General features: G+C 53.8%; 1 protein-coding gene across 2 annotated transcripts in view; it reads right to left on the bottom strand.

Annotated features, from left to right (window-relative positions):
• LOC147101614 (allograft inflammatory factor 1-like) overlaps positions 1-15782 on the bottom strand; it is a 50271-nt gene that overhangs the window by 22923 nt on the left and 11566 nt on the right. For both annotated transcript variants that reach the window (XM_085965318.1, XM_085965317.1), the window contains exons 3-4: positions 6126-6192; positions 194-235 (exon numbers count right to left, since the gene is read on the bottom strand). In XM_085965318.1, the coding sequence (XP_085821444.1) occupies positions 194-235; positions 6126-6192 (109 nt within the window). The remainder of the gene's footprint in view (positions 1-193; positions 236-6125; positions 6193-15782) is intronic.

Genomic DNA, 15782 nt, shown 5'->3' with positions numbered 1-15782 from the left:
TATAGAGGGATGATGCCGAGTGGAATGGAAAAGACTAACTCGGATTACTGTTTCAGGTTGAAACTGTAATTGAAACAGTGAACGACAGGAGCAGCACCGGCAGGAGGAATAGTCACATTACACTCAATGTTACGTCAATCTCCGATAACGAGCTTATCGGGTCGCTCTGTGCATGTTATATCCCGGGACTCACCAATGTCACCTTGGTCGTTGAGATCAAATTCCACGTACTTCTCTGGAAGAAGAGATAAATAAGATAAGACAAATCTCGACGTACTCAAACACCAAGGACAACAACAACATAATCACCAATGAACTGATTGTGGGTTTACAGCGTTCTGTAAAAGGACTGAACTCGGAACGGAATGAGTCTTGAATCATTGAAATAATCATCAACAACAGCTTGTATTTATACCGCGCCTTTAACGTAGTAAAACGTCCCAAGGTGTTTCACAGGAGCGATTATCAAACAAAATTTGACACCGAGCCACATAAGGAGATATTGGGGCAGGTGATCAAAGGCTTGGTTCAAAGAAATAGGTTTTAAGGAGCATCTTAAAGGAGGAGAGAGAGGCGGAGAGGTTTAGGCAGCTGAAGGCACGGCCACCAATGGTGGAGCGATTAAAATCAGGGATGCACAAGAGGCCAGAATTAGAGGAGCGCAGAGATCTCAGAGAGTTGTGGGGCTGGAGGAGGTTACAGAGATAGGGAGGGGGCAGGGGCCATGGAGGGATTTGACAACAAGAATGAGAATTTTAAAATCGTGGTGTTGCCGGACCGGGAGCCAGTGTAGGTCAGCGTGCACAAGGGAGATGGGTGAACGGGACTTGGTGCGAGTTAGGACACGGGCAGCCGAGTTTTGAATGACCTCAAGATGGGAGGTCGGCCAGGAGTGCGTTGGAATAGTCCAGTCTAGAGGTAACGGAGGCATGGATGAGGGTTTCAGCAGCGGATGAGCTGAGGCAAGGGGCGGAGATGGGCGATGTTACGGAGGTGGAAATAGGTGGTCTTTGTGATGAAGCATTCACCACACAGACTGCAGCGGTTCACGGAGGAGCCTCGTCGGCACCACCTTCTGAAGGGCAGGTGGGGCCGGGCATTAAATGCCGGCCTTGCCAGCGACGCCCATATTGTGGAGCATGCCGAGATTGGCACCTCGTCCGCACATTGTAACAGTGGGCTGAGGGACACTGGGCAAGGGCTAGGGAATGGATCACACCCCCCACTCTGTGTGTGTGTCTGTGCGAACCAGGGTGTTCCATATCGGCAAACCTTAATGCAGGAAACTGTGGCGTCAAGGACATGTGGGAAGACTATGGTAAAGAAGAGTGAAGGACATGTCTTACACCGAGAGTCGGGGCAGTCTGGACCGGAATCGCAGCCTAATTTCACAATCAAATTACAAACAGCCCCACCTCCGCCAGACCCTCGACAGTCACCGTTAACAAGCCAGCACCGTACTGAGAGCACAAACATTTCCTTTCCAAACTCTCTCAGAACACTTCCCCTTTGGACAAAACACCCCCCCACACCCTCTCCCTCTGTTAGACGTCTCGCTCGCTGACCTGCTGACCATGAAATCACCTGCTTATGGGTTAGGGACAAGGCCTCTCTGAGTGTGTGTGTGTGTGTATGTCTGTGTGTGTGTGTGTCAGTGTCTGTGTGTGTCTCTGTCTGTGTGTGTCTGTGTGTGTGTCTATCTGTGTGCACGTGTGTGTATCTGTTTCTGTGTCTATGTCTCTGTCTGTGTGTGTCTCTGTCTGTGTGTGTCTCTCTGTCTGTGTGTGTGTGTCTGTCTGTCTGTCTGTGTGCACGTGTGTGTATCTGTTTCTGTGTGTGTGTTTGTCTGTGTCTGTCTGTGTGTGTGTGTGTGTGTGTGTGTGTGAGAGAGAGAGAGAGAGAGCAAGCGGGAGGGAGGGAGGGAGGAGAAAAACAAAATAGCCACAGACTTTGCTTGTAAGAGAGGGAGCTCATTGTGTCAGTGAATTGCAGGTCTAAGCTTTTTTATCATGCAAACATTCAGGCTGCTGAATCAAAGGGCTCAGATATTCCCTTTCACCACTGGGGCTGGAATGGTTGATGTTCATTCTGTTTCACTATTCCACAGCAGCATTTACTGGACATTGTCTCACGTCAATTAGTGTAAAGATCCCACGGCACTGTTCCGAAGAAGAGCAGGAGGAGTTAACCCCGGTGTCCTGGGGCCAATATTTATCCCTCAAATAAAATAACTAAAACAGACCTGCCCTTATACCTCCCCCCTTCCCACGGTCCAGGGCCCCAAACACCCCTTCCAGGTGAAACAGCGATTTACTTGTACTTCTCACAATCTAGTGTACTGTATTCGCTGCTCACAATGTGGTCTCCTCTACATTGGGGAGACCAAACGCAGATTGGGCGACCGCTTTGCGGAACACCTCCGTTCAGTCCGTAAGGGGGACCCCGAGCTTCCGGTCACCTGTCACTTTAATTCACCGCCCCATTCCCACTCGGACCTCACCGTCCTCGGGCTCTTGCATTGTTCCACGGAAGCTCAGTGTAAACTCGAGGAACAGCACCTCATCTTCCGATTAGGCACTTTACAGTCTTCCGGACTCAACATCGAGTTCAACAATTTCAGATCGTAACCTCGGCCCCCATCACATTTTTACTTATATTTTTCATCCACACCTTTGTTTTGGCCTTTCCCCCCCCTCCCACTTTCCTTTTTTTCCCCTCTCTCTCCCACATGGCAGCTGTCTCCCATTCTGCCAGCGCATTTCACACCTAATCTAGAGCCTTCTTTTGTCTCCACCATTCCTATCACCATCTCGTCTCGTTTTGAATACCTCTTAATGTCTCTTCACTTCTCTTTTGTTCTCTCCCAGCCTGGCCTCTTAATCTATTTCATTCCCTGTGCCTCTTTATATAGTCTATATAAAGGGTTTGACCCGAAACGTTGACTCTATTTTCTCTCCACGGATGTTGCCTGGCCTGTTGAGTTTTTCCGGCATTTTCTGTTGTTATAACTAAAACAGATGATCTGGTCATTATCAGATTGCTGTTTGTGGGAACTTGCTGTGTGCAAATTGGCTGCCCTGTTTCCCACATTACAACAGTGACTACACTTCAAAAAGTACTTCATTGGCTGTAAAGTGCTTTGGGACGTCCTGAGGTCGTGAAAGGCGCTAGAGAAAATCAAGTCTTTCTTTTTTTTAAAACCAGGGCTTTGTAAAAGAAAGAAAGTCTTCCTCCCCTTTATATTCTAGCCCTCTGGCTATAAGGGTTAACAGTCCATTAGCCTTTGTTTACTAATTGTACCTGGCTACTACATTCTAGTGATCTGTGTACATGGAGCCCCAACGTCCGCCTAAAGCGCCTAAAAGTCCTCCCCCCCCCAGCTGCCACGAATTTAGCGGTGGGACCAATGGTCGCGCAGGTAGCACGTCCCCGCACTCAACTGGTGCGTTCGCGCCCACTTTACGCCTGAAGAAAACGGGGCGCAGCGCATGGCGATTTCTACCCCAGAGCCTTGGGGTACACAACCCAAGTCACCGCCCTGTAAAGTGGCACGAGGCCAGCTCTCTGCGCTGACCAGACGCGCGCGCGGCTGAAATTATTGCTGCCTCATCACAGCCAGTAATCGGCCAAGTCTTTTGCCCCGCCTGTTTTCATGGCATTGCAACATAACAACATCGTGTGTTTACACAGCGCCTTTAACGTAGTAAAATGTCCCAAGGTGCTTCACAGCAGCGATTATCAGACAGAAAATTGACCCGAGCCACATAAGGAGATGATATTAGGACAGGTGACCAAAAGCTTGGTCAAAGAGGCAGGTTTTAAGGAGCCTCTGAAAGGAAGGGCGGAGAGGAGGAGAGGCGGCGAGGTTAAGGGAGGGACTTGCAGAGCTTAGGACCCAGGCAGCCGAAGGTACAGCCACCACTGGTGGGCCAATGGAAACCGGGGATGCGCAAGAGGCCAGAGTCACAGGAACGGAGAGTTATACGCTGCCGTTCCTTCATCATCAATCGGTCAGAAGCCTGGAATTCCCTACCCGAGTACCGTCGCCGCACGGGACTGCAGCGGTTCAAGTGGAAGGCCCACCTTCTTCCTCTTCTTAGGCAGTCCCCTGGAACTGAGGATGACTTGCTTCCACACTAAAAATGAGTTCTCAGGTGACTGATGAGTCCAATGCGGGACCTACAGTCTCAGTCACAGGTGGGGCAGACGGTGGTTGAAGGGGCGGGTGGGTGGGGTGCTTGGGTTGATGTGCGCTCCTTGCGCTGCTTGTGCTTGGCTTCTGCTTGCTCCCGGCGAAGAGACTCGAGGTGTTCGCTGCCTTCCCGGATGCTTCTCCTCCACTTTGTGCGGTCTTGGGCCAGGGATTCCCAAGTGTCGGTGGGGATGTTACACTTTTTCAAGGAGGCTTTCAGGGTGTCCTTGAAGCGTTTCCTCTGCCCACCTGGGGCTCTCATGCCGTGCCGGAGTTCCGAGTAGCGCGCTCGGGACTGCAGCGGTTCAAGTGGAAGGCCCACCACCATCTTCTCAAAGGGGCAACGAGGGACAGGCAATCAATGCCGGCCTCGCCACGGTCACCCAGACCAAAAGAATCATTTGTTTTTAAATTGTACATCTTGGGGGATGGGATGGGACAATTCACCCAACGATTTCCCACCCAACAATCACACTGTCCAGATGGTGAAGGGGGACATCAGGGGCAATTGCCCCACAGATGTTCACACATCATGAAGGGTAAATAAGGAGAAACCGTTTCCAGTGGCAGGAGGGTCGGTGACCAGAGGACATGGATTTTAAGATAATTGGCAAAAGAACCAGAGGGGAGATGAGGAGAATATTGTTTTTTACGCAGCGAGTTGTTGTGATCTGGAATGCGCTGCCTGAAAGGGCGGTGGAAGCAGATTCAATAGTAACTTTCAAAAGGGAATTGGAGAAATACTTGAAAAGGAAAAATTTGCAGGGGTGTGGGGAAGGAGCAGGGGGGGAGTGGGACTAATTGGAGAGCTCTTTCAAAGAGCTAGCACAGGCATGATGGGCCGAATGGCCTCCTCCTGTGCTGTGAGATTCTATGATTAAGGTGCCACCTTCCTTACCAGTCCACAGGGAGATAAAGTGGCCATTTCACTGGGATTTATTTGACTGTAAGCTGTAAATAATGTAGAGGGCAGTTCCATTCTGCTGAGATCTGTTAGTACGAGTCTGACAATCAAGTCCACACTCCATCTCCGCAAGATCCATTAAAGAGAATGTAAAGAGTTTGCCATCTCCAGCGATGGGTAATTGAATTTTAACCACAGTTCCTGAAGCTTGAGGTTGTGTAAAGTAAATGGGAGACAGAAAAGCACAAAGGCGTTAATGTGGCCTGCCCTTTGTGTAGCTGTGAAAGGATTTTACCGGCAGATTGTCAGCAGGCCTGTTAGTGTAACAAGCAATGTGCAAACCCCGCACAGATCAGAATCCAACTCAGTCAGGCATCAACTCAGCACCGAGGGACATCCAGCACCCACAGGAATCACTGCCACCCATTGAGATATCCGGCACCCACAGGAATCACTGCCACCCATCGAGTACCCGGCACCCACAGGAATCACTGCCACCCATTGAGATATCCGGCACCCACAGGAATCACTGCCACCCATTGAGATGTCCGGCACCCACAGGGGCACCCGGCACCCACAGGAATCACTGCCACCCAGCGAGGTACCCAGCACCCACAGGGACACCCGCACCCACAGGAATCACTGCCACCCATCGAGTACCCGCACCCACAGGAATTACTGCCACCCATCGAGTACCCGGCACCCACAGGAATCGCTGGCACCCATCGAGGTACCCGGCACCCACAGGGATCGCTGGCACCCATTGAGGTACCCGGCACCCACAGGGATCGCTGGCACCCACAGGGGTACCCGGCACCCACAGGGGTACCCGGCACCCACAGGAATCGCTGGCACCCACAGGGGTACCCGGCACTCACAGGGGCACCCATTACCCACTGAGGTACCCAGCACTGAGAGGGATACTCAGCAGCAACAGAAGCACCTTACATGGTGAGAGTAACCAGGGCTGACCAGGTAACTGGCACTGACGGAGATAACCGGGGGCGACGGGGATATTCTGTAACTTACTTTTGAAAGATTCCAGATTTTCTGCCAGGTTTTCTTCATCTTTATATTTCTGATCTTCCAGAAATTCCTGGAAGAGAGAGTTACTAAGTGTAAAATTAAAAAACACTAAACAGGCGATTTCCACCGTACACGAGCGGTCAAACACATGATTCCTGCACAAAGTCTGTTCTTATAATCCGTCTATTTCATTCTAAAACTGAAGATAAAAAGACTTGTATTTCTATAGCGCCTTTCACAACCTCAGGACGTCCCAAAGCACTTTACAGCCAATGAGGTACTTTTTGAAGTGTAGTCACTGTTGTAATGTAGGAAACACAGCAGCCAATTTGCACACAGCAAGCTCCCACAAACAGCAATGTGATAAATGACCAGATAATCTGTTTTTGGTGATGTTGGTTGCAGGATAAATATTGGTCGGGACAGTGGGGAGAACTCCCCTGCTCTTCTTCAAATAGTAGCCGTGGGATCTTTTACATCCACCTGAGAGAGCAGACAGGGCCTCGGTTTAATGTCTCATCTGAAAGACGGCACCTCAACAGTGCGGCGCTCCCTCAGTACTGCCCCTCCGACAGTGCAGCGCTCCTTCAGTGCTGCCTGTCCGAGAGTGCTGCACTCCCTCAGTACTGCCCCTCCGACAGTGCGGCACTCCCTCAGTACTGCCCCTCCGACAGTGCAGCACTCCCTCAGTACTACCCCTCCAACAGTGCTGCACTCCCTCAGTACTGCCCCTCCAACAGTGCGGTGCTCCCTCAGTACTGCCCCTCCGACAGTGCAGCGCTCCTTCAGTGCTGCCTGTCCGAGAGTGCTGCACTCCCTCAGTACTGCCCCTCCGACAGTGCGGCACTCCCTCAGTACTGCCCCTCCGACAGTGCAGCACTCCCTCAGTACTGCCCCTCCAACAGTGCTGCACTCCCTCAGTACTGCCCCTCCAACAGTGCTGCACTCCCTCAGTACTGCCCCTCCGACAGTGCGGCGCTCCCTCAGTACTGCCCCGCCAACAGTGCAGCGCTCCCTCAGTACTGCCCCTCCGACAGTGCTGCACTCCCTCAGTACTGCCCCTCCAACAGTGCAGCGCTCCCTCAGTACTGCCTGTCCGACAGTGCTGCACTCCCTCAGTACTGCCCCTCCAACAGTGCGGCGCTCCCTCAGTACTGCCCCTCCAACAGTGCAGCGCTCCCAGCTGGAGTGATTATGGGCTAAAGTCTCTTGAAGTGGGACTTGAACCAACAACCTTCTGACTCAGAGGCAAGGGTGCTACCAACTGAGCCATGGCTGAGACATTGCAAACAAGCCTTGGAGGAGTTTCCATAGTGAGGCCTGTGTAACAGTGATCTCATATATGGGCACCATCCACCGTCCCCTCATCCAACAAACCGATCTCACTCAGGTGAGCAGCACAGGAGCATTTCATTTTTAAAAAAGCAACAAGAGGAATCCAAGTGGGTCCAATCAGGTTAACACCGACCCTCAGACCAAATTATCTAGCACTTTAACTAAAATCTCCACCGCAGATTAATGCTGATCACCACACAACACAAGACAGGGATCTGCACCAATTTCTTTCAATGAAGAAGGACAGAAGGACAGAGATCCAGAACTTTAAAGGAATCAGATTCAGCAAAAAGGCTGCGGTAAGGACACTGGGGTTGTTCTCCTTACAGCAGAGAAGTTTAAGGGGAGATTTGATAGAGGCGTTGAAAATCATGAGGGGTTTTGACAAAGTAAATAAGGAGAAACTGTTTCCAGTGGCAGGAGGGTTGGTAACCAGAGGAGACGCATTTAAGTTAATTGGCAAAAGACCCAGAGATGAGATGAGATGAGCAGATTTTTTTCTTTACGCAGCGAGTTGTTGTGATCTGGAATTCACTGCCTGAAAGGGCGGTGGAAGCAGATTCAATAGTAACTTTCAAAAGAGAATGAGATACTCACGTAAAAAGGAAAAAATGTGCTGGGCTATGGGGAAAGAGCAGGGGAAGTGGGACTAATCGGAGAGCTCTTTCAAAGAGCCGGCACAGGCACGATGGGCCGAAAGGCCTCCTTCTGTGCTGTAAGATTCCACGATAAAGTGTATGATTCAGGACTCGCAAGGCGATACTTCAGGTAATGCAACACCCGGCCTTTCACACGCTCCACTCAAATCACAGTCATTGTCGCATCTTTCAGCGCTGGGCTAACACAGCCCGCTCAGCATCTCACTCCGAGCACTGGGGGTCAAAGATCCTTGTGTGGCGTCAGTCCGAGCCCCGCGTGCCGCTGGCAGTGGGACCCAGCGCAGCATCTGGCACAACACACACACACAGTTTCTTTTTATTCGTTTATTGGATGTGGGCGTCGCTGGCAAGGCCAACATTTATTGCCCATCCCTAATTGTCCTCGAGAAGGTGGTGGTGAGCTGCCTTCTTGAACCGCTGCAGTTCGTGCGGTGAAGGTGCTCCCACAGTGCCGTTAGGGAGGGAGTTCCAGGATTTTGACCCAGTGATGATGAAGGATCGGCGATATATTTCCAAGTCAGGATGGTGTGTGATCTAGAGGGGAACTTGGAGGTGGTGGTGTTCCCATGCGCCTGCTGCACTTGTTTCTCTAGGTGGAAGAGGTGGTGGGTTTGGGAGGTGTTGTCAAAGAAGCCTTGACGAGTTGCTGCAGTGCATCTTGTAGATGGTACACACTGCAGCCACGGTACGCCGGTGGTGGAGGGAGTGAATGTTTAAGGTGGTGGATGGGGTGCCGATCAAGCGGGCTGCTTTGTCCTGGATGATGTCGAGCTTCTTGAGTGTTGTTGGAGCTGCACTCATCCAGGCAAGTGGTGAATATTCCATCACACTCCTGACTTTTTTTTTAATTCGTTTATGGGATGTGGGTGTCGTTGACAAGGCCAGCATTTATTGCCCATCCCTTATTGCCCTTGAAAGGTGGTGGTGGTGAGCTGCCTTCTTGAACCGCTGCAGTCCGTGTGGTGAAGGTACTCCCACAGTGCTGTTAGGGAGGAAGTTCCATGATTTTGACCCAGCGACGATGCCTTGTAGATGGCGGAAAGGCTTTGGGGAGTCAGGAGGTGAGACACTCGCTGCAGAATACCCAGCCTCTGACTTGCTCTCGTTGCCACAGTATTTATGTGGCTGGTCCAGTTAAGTTTCTGGTCAATGGTGACCCCTCAGGATGTTGATGGTGGGAGATTCGGCGATGGTAATGCCGCTGAATGTCAAGGGACGGTGGTTAGACTCTCGCTTGTTGGAGTTGGTCATTGCCTGGCACTTGTGTGGCGCGAATGTTACCTGGCACTTATCAGCCCAAGCCTGACTGTCATCCAGGTCTTGCTGCATGCAGGCATGGACTGAGATAATATGGAGAAGGGGAGGCGAGAAGTGGAGAGAGGTTTTGTTCACCTCGGTCCAAGCTGCATTCACTGGAGTGGTGCAGCAGACACGTCCTGCCACAGAATCAAACTCCACTTGTTCTGGCCTAGTGTCCCGTCTGCACTTTTACAACACTGAGGTAAGGAGGCTGGGCGTGATTGTGTTTTGACTACACTTTAAAATAAAAAACTACAAAGCAAATTCTCATGAAAATGCAAGAGTCTGTGGCGGCTTTAATTTGAGCTTTAGTGTCAGAAGATCTACAAGTAAATGGGGATCACGGATCCTGGCGATTCCTCCGGCCTCCTCCTGTCCCTATGGTAACAGGCTAAAGGGGCTGTATGGCCTCCTCCTGTCCCTATGCTCAAGGCCTGAGAGACACGGGGATTTGCAGCTGATGCAAAACAGCTAGAAGAGGAGCAGAGAGTTACCCAGTAGGCTGGGGCCATTGTTTATCACTCAACTAACATCACTTTAACAAAGCAGATGATCCGGTCATGATCACATTGCTGTTTGTGGGATCTTGCTGTGTGCAAATTGGCTGTCACGTTTCCCACATTACAACAGTGACTGCACTTCAAAAAGTACTTCATTGGCTGTAAAGTGCTTTGGGACATCCTGAGGTGGTGAAAGGGCGCTATAGAAATGCAGATCTCCTCCGACAGTGCAGCGCTCTCTCAGTACTGCCCCTCCGACAGTGCGGCGCTCCCTCAGTACTGCCCCTCCGACAGCACAGCGCTCCCTCAGTACTGCCCCTCCGACAGTGCGGCGCTCCCTCAGTACTGCCCCTCCGACAGTGCGGCACTCCCTCAGTACTTCCCCACCGACAGTGCGGCACTCCCTCAGTACTGCCCCTCCGACAGTGCGGCGCTCCCTCAGTACTGCCCCTCTGACAGTGCGGCACCCCTCAGTACTGCCCCTCCGACAGTGCGGCGCTCCCTCAGTACTTCCCCACCGACAGTGCGGCGCTCCCTCAGTACTGCCCCTCCGAAAGCACGGCGCTCCCTCAGTACTGCCCCTCCGACAGTGTGGCGCTTCCTCAGTACTGCCCCTCCGACAGTGCGGCGCTCCCTCAGTACTTCCCCACCGACAGTGCAGTGCTCCCTCAGTTCTGCCCCTCCGACAGCGCAGTGCTCCCTCAGCATGGCCCCTCCGACAGTGCGGCACTACCTCGGTGTGGTAAACCACTGTTTGTATTCCACTGTGTACATGCGTGGACATGCCTCGGCTGACTCCTCCCACAAGTCCTAGTATAAAGGTGACTGCTCCCTAGCCCTTTGTATTTCTGGACCGGTCGACCACTCGAGGCAGACCTTCATTCTTTTGTTAATAAAAGCCTTTAGTTACTCTCTTAACTCTCAGTCTTTTATGAGTAATTGATAGCGCATCAATTTTATTAACAAAATTTTTATAATGGAGAAGATCCTCACACCAGCATGCCTGGACTTAGATCATCGGGAGGCGGACTCATCCACCAAGTTTACTCACTGGCTTAAGTGTTTCGAAAAATTCCTGACCGCCTCCGCAGCAATCAAATCGGACGAGGACAAACTGGATGTCCTGACCTCCAAAGTGAACCACCGAGTGTACTCGGTCATCCAAGACGCGACCTCGTACGCGGACGCTATCAAGCTCCTCAAGGACCAGTACACACGCCCACTGAATGAAGTGTACGCCAGGCACCTTCTGGGGAGTCGTAAACAACAACCTGGGGAATCGACCGTGGAATACCTTCAAGCACTGTCTGTGCTTGGCCGGGCCTGTGGTTGTAAGGATGTAAAGGCCGCCGTGTACACAGAGGAACTTATCCAGGACGCTTTTGTAGCGGGCCACAGATCCAATTACACCCGACAGCGACTGTTGGAGCAGAGTGACCTCGACCTCAACAAGGCCTCTGAACTTGCACTATCATTGGATGCAGCCTACCGGGGCATGGATGCCTACTCCTCTGCACCGTGGACGCCGCGGGGAATGACAGCCTGGGACACGGTAGGACCGCCTCATAGCGCCGTGCCACCCCAGCCACACCCCAGCAACGGCCCAACTACCGCAGCAGTGTCCCAAGGCCAGACAGCAGTGCCCCAAGGCCAGAAATGCTACTTCTGTGGCCAGGCAAAACACCCCAGAGCGAGCTGCCCGGCGAAAAACGCGATCTGCTCGGGCTGCGGGAAGAAGGGACACTACGCTAACGTCTGCAGGGCCAAAGCCACCCCGAACCCCAGCAGCGCCGCGTGTGGGCCATGCGGGCCGCCATCTTGGGCCTCCCCGGCCATGTGCGAACCACCGGTACAGCAGCCATTTTGGACGCCTCCAGCCACATGGGGATCATGGACGCCGCCATCTTGGATGACAGCCGGAACGCAGCAGGCCCCCAACACCGCCTCATCTGATACCCGCAGCAACACACCGACCCCTACGCTGGCATCCGTTACACTGGACCAAGCGAGACCGCACCAGCTGGCCAGTTCCACAATGGACATTAAGGTAAATGGCCACGATACAATCTGCCTTTTTGACTCTGGGAGCACAGAGAGCTTCATCCGCCCCGACACGGTGCGGCGTTGCTCTCCCCCAGTCCTGCCTGCGCACCAGCGGATTTCTATGGCCTCCGAGTCCCAGTCGGCGGACATCGGCGGCTACTGCGTAGTGACACTCGTAGTAGACGGGACCGTGTACGATCATTTTAAACTTCTGGTCCTGCCCGACCTCTGCGCTGCCGTCCTGCTGGGGTTAGATTTTCAGTGCCACCTTAAAAGTGTTACGATGGCGTACGGTGGACCCCTACCCCCACTCACAGTCCGCAGCCAGCAGCTCCCAAATTGCCCGCCGCGCACCAGGTGCAACCTCTCCACACTCAGAGTCACCCCCCCCCCACTGTTTGCTAACCTCACCCCCGACTGTAAGCCCATCGCCACAAAGAGCAGGCGATACAGTGCCGGGGACAGGGTTTTCATTAAAACCGAAGTGGAGCGGCTCCTGAGGGAAGGGATTATTGAGGGCAGCACCAGCCCCTGGCGAGCCCAGGTTGTGGTCGTTAAGACCGACGAGAAGCAGCGCCTGGTCATCGACTACAGCCAGACAATAAATCGCTACACCCTGCTGGACGCCTACCCACTCCCCCGCATAGCTGATATGGTCAACCAGATCGCGCAGTACTGCGTCTTCTCGACCATTGACCTGAAATCAGCGTACCACCAGCTCCCTATCCGCCCTGAGGACCGCCAGTATACTGCCTTTGAGGCAAACGGCCGCCTCTATCACTTCCTTAGGGTTCCCTTTGGCGTCACCAATGGGGTCTCCGTCTTCCAAAGGGAGATGGACCGGATGGTAGATCAAAATGCGTTGCAGGCCACTTTCCCATATCTGGACAATGTGACCATCTGCGGCCGTGACTTGCAGGACCATGACGCAAACCTCAAAAAATTCCTCCGCACCGCCCAACTCCTGAACCTGACATATAACAAGGAGAAGTGCATATTCCGCACAAACCGCCTCGCCATCCTTGGCTGTGTTGTGGAACACGGAGTTATCGGCCCCGACCCCGACCGGATGCGTCCCCTTATGGAACTCCCACTGCCCCACTGCCTCAAGGCCCTGAAGAGGTGCCTAGGGTTTTTCTCCTATTATGCCCAGTGGGTCCCCTACTATGCGGACAAGGCCCATCCGCTGATCAAGTCCACCTCTTTTCCCTTGACGGCAGAGGCCCGCCTAGCCTTCCACCGTATCAAGGAAGACATTGCCAAAGCCACCATGCACGCAGTGGACGAATCCATCCCCTTCCAGGTGGAAAGCGACGCGTCCGACTTTGCCCTGGCCGCTACCCTCAATCAGGCGGGGAGACCCGTGGCCTTCTTTTCACGAACCCTCCAAGGCCCGGAGACCAGACACTCTGCTGTTGAGAAGGAGGCCCAGGCGATTGTGGAGGCTGTGCGTCATTGGAGGCACTACCTGGCCGGAAAACGATTTACCCTGCTCACTGACCAACGTTCAGTTGCTTTCATGTTTAACAACAAGCAGAGGGGCAAAATCAAAAATGACAAGATCTTGAGGTGGAGAATCGAACTTTCCACCTACAATTACGAGATCTTGTACCGGCCCGGGAAGCTCAATGAACCCCCGGATGCGCTATCGCGTGGCACCTGCGCCAGCGCGCAGATCGATAGACTGCGGGCCCTCCACAATGACCTCTGCCACCCGGGGGTCACCAGGTTCTTCCACTTCATCAAGGCCCGCAACCTGCCTTACTCTATTGAGGAGGTCAGGACCATGACCAGGAACTGCCAAGTCTGCGCTGAGTGCAAACCGCACTTTTATAGACCAGACAGGGCCCACCTGATAAAAGCCACTCGCCCCTTCGAGCGCCTGAGCGTTGATTTTAAAGGGCCTCTCCCCTCCTCCGACCGCAATGTGTACTTCCTCAATATTATTGATGAGTACTCCCGTTTCCCGTTCGCCATCCCCTGCCCGGACATGACCAGTGCCACGGTCATTAAATGTCTGAACGACCTCTTCACCCTGTTCGGTTTCCCCAGCTATATCCATAGCGACCGGGGCTCATCGTTTATGAGCGACGAACTCCGTCAGTACCTGCTAACTAGGGGTATTGCCACAAGCAGGACCACCAGTTACAACCCCCGGGGGAACGGACAGGTGGAAAGAGAAAATGCGACAGTTTGGAAGGCCGCCCTGCTAGCCTTAAAGTCTAGGGGCCTTCCAACCTCCCGCTGGCAGGATGTGCTCCCCGATGCGCTCCACTCTATTCGGTCACTGCTCTGCACTGCCACTAACGCCACCCCTCATGAGAAAATGTTTGTCTTCCCAAGGAAGTCCACATCGGGGACATCGCTACCCGCCATGGCTGATGTCCCCAGGGCCGGTCCTACTGAGAAGGCACGTGAGGACCCATAAAACGGACCCCCTGGTCGAGAGGGTCGACCTCCTCCACGCCAACCCCCAGTATGCTTACATTGCATACCCGGACGGGCGGGAGGACAGAGTCTCCATAAGAGACCTTGCACCCTCGGGGGCCGCAGTAACCCACTACTCACTACCACCCCCCCGCCACGATCCGATATCCAGCCCCAGCAGATGGCAGGCCTGGGCCCCGCGACCCGCTCGACATCTACGAGGACGGCACGCCTGTGCCACAGCCCACGCAGGACTCGACGCCGGAAGCTCCACTACCCCTGCCGTCGCCACGCCGATCACAGCGGCAGACAAGACCTCCGGAGAGACTCCAATACACTAACTTTTAATACACTTCACCCCGCCGGACTCAATTTTAAACAAGGAGTTAATGTGGTAAACCACTGTTTGTATTCCACTGTGTACATGCCTGGACATGCCTCGGCTGACTCCTCCCACAAGTCCTAGTATAAAGGTGACTGCTCCCCAGCCCTTTGTATTTCTGGACCGGTCGACCACTCGAGGCAGACCTTCATTCTTTTGTTAATAAAAGCCTTTAGTTACTCTCTTAACTCTCAGTCTTTTATGAGTAATTGATAGCGCATCACTCGGCACTGCCCCTCCGACAGTGCGGCGCTTCCTCAGTACTGCCCCTCCGACAGTGCAGCGCTCCCTCAGTACTGCCCCTTCTACAGTGCAGCGCTCCCTCAGTACTGCCCCTCCGACAGTGCAGCACTCCCTCAGTACTGCTCCTCCGACAGTGCGATGCTCCCTCAGTACTGCCCCTCCGACAGTGCGGCGCTCCCTCAGCACTGCCAATCCGACAGTGCAGCGCTCCCTCAGTACTGCCCCTTCGACAGTGCAGCGCTCCCTCAGTATTGCCGTTCCGACAGTGCGGCATTCCCTCAGTACTGCCCTTCCGACAGTGCGGCGCTCCCTCAGTACTGCCCCTCCAACAGTACGGTGCTCCCTCAGCACTGCCCCTCCGACAGTGTGACACTCCCTCAGCACTGCCCCTCCGAAAGTGTGGCGCTCCCTCAGTACTGCCCCTCCGACAGTGCGGCACTCCCTCAGTACTGCCCCTCCAACAGTACGGTGCTCCCTCAGCACTGCCCCTCCGACAGTGTGACACTCCCTCAGCACTGCCCCTCCGAAAGTGTGGCGCTCCCTCAGTACTGCCCCTCCGACAGTGCGGCACTCCCTCAGTACTGCCCCTCCTACAGTGCGGCGCTCCCTCAGCACTGCCCCTCCGACAGTGCGGCGCTCCCTCAGTACTGCCTCTCCGACAGTGCGGCGCTCCCTCAGTACTGCCCCTCCGACAGTGCGGCGCTCCCTCAGTACTGCCCCTCCGACAGTGCGGCGCTCCCTCGGTACTGCCCCTCCGACAGCGTGGCGCTCC

Source organism: Somniosus microcephalus, chromosome 23, assembly GCF_052327205.1.
Source record: "Somniosus microcephalus isolate GS21.2 chromosome 23, FLI_Smic_1.0, whole genome shotgun sequence".
NCBI lineage: Eukaryota > Metazoa > Chordata > Chondrichthyes > Squaliformes > Somniosidae > Somniosus > Somniosus microcephalus.
This window is presented reverse-complemented; position numbering and strand designations above follow the sequence as displayed.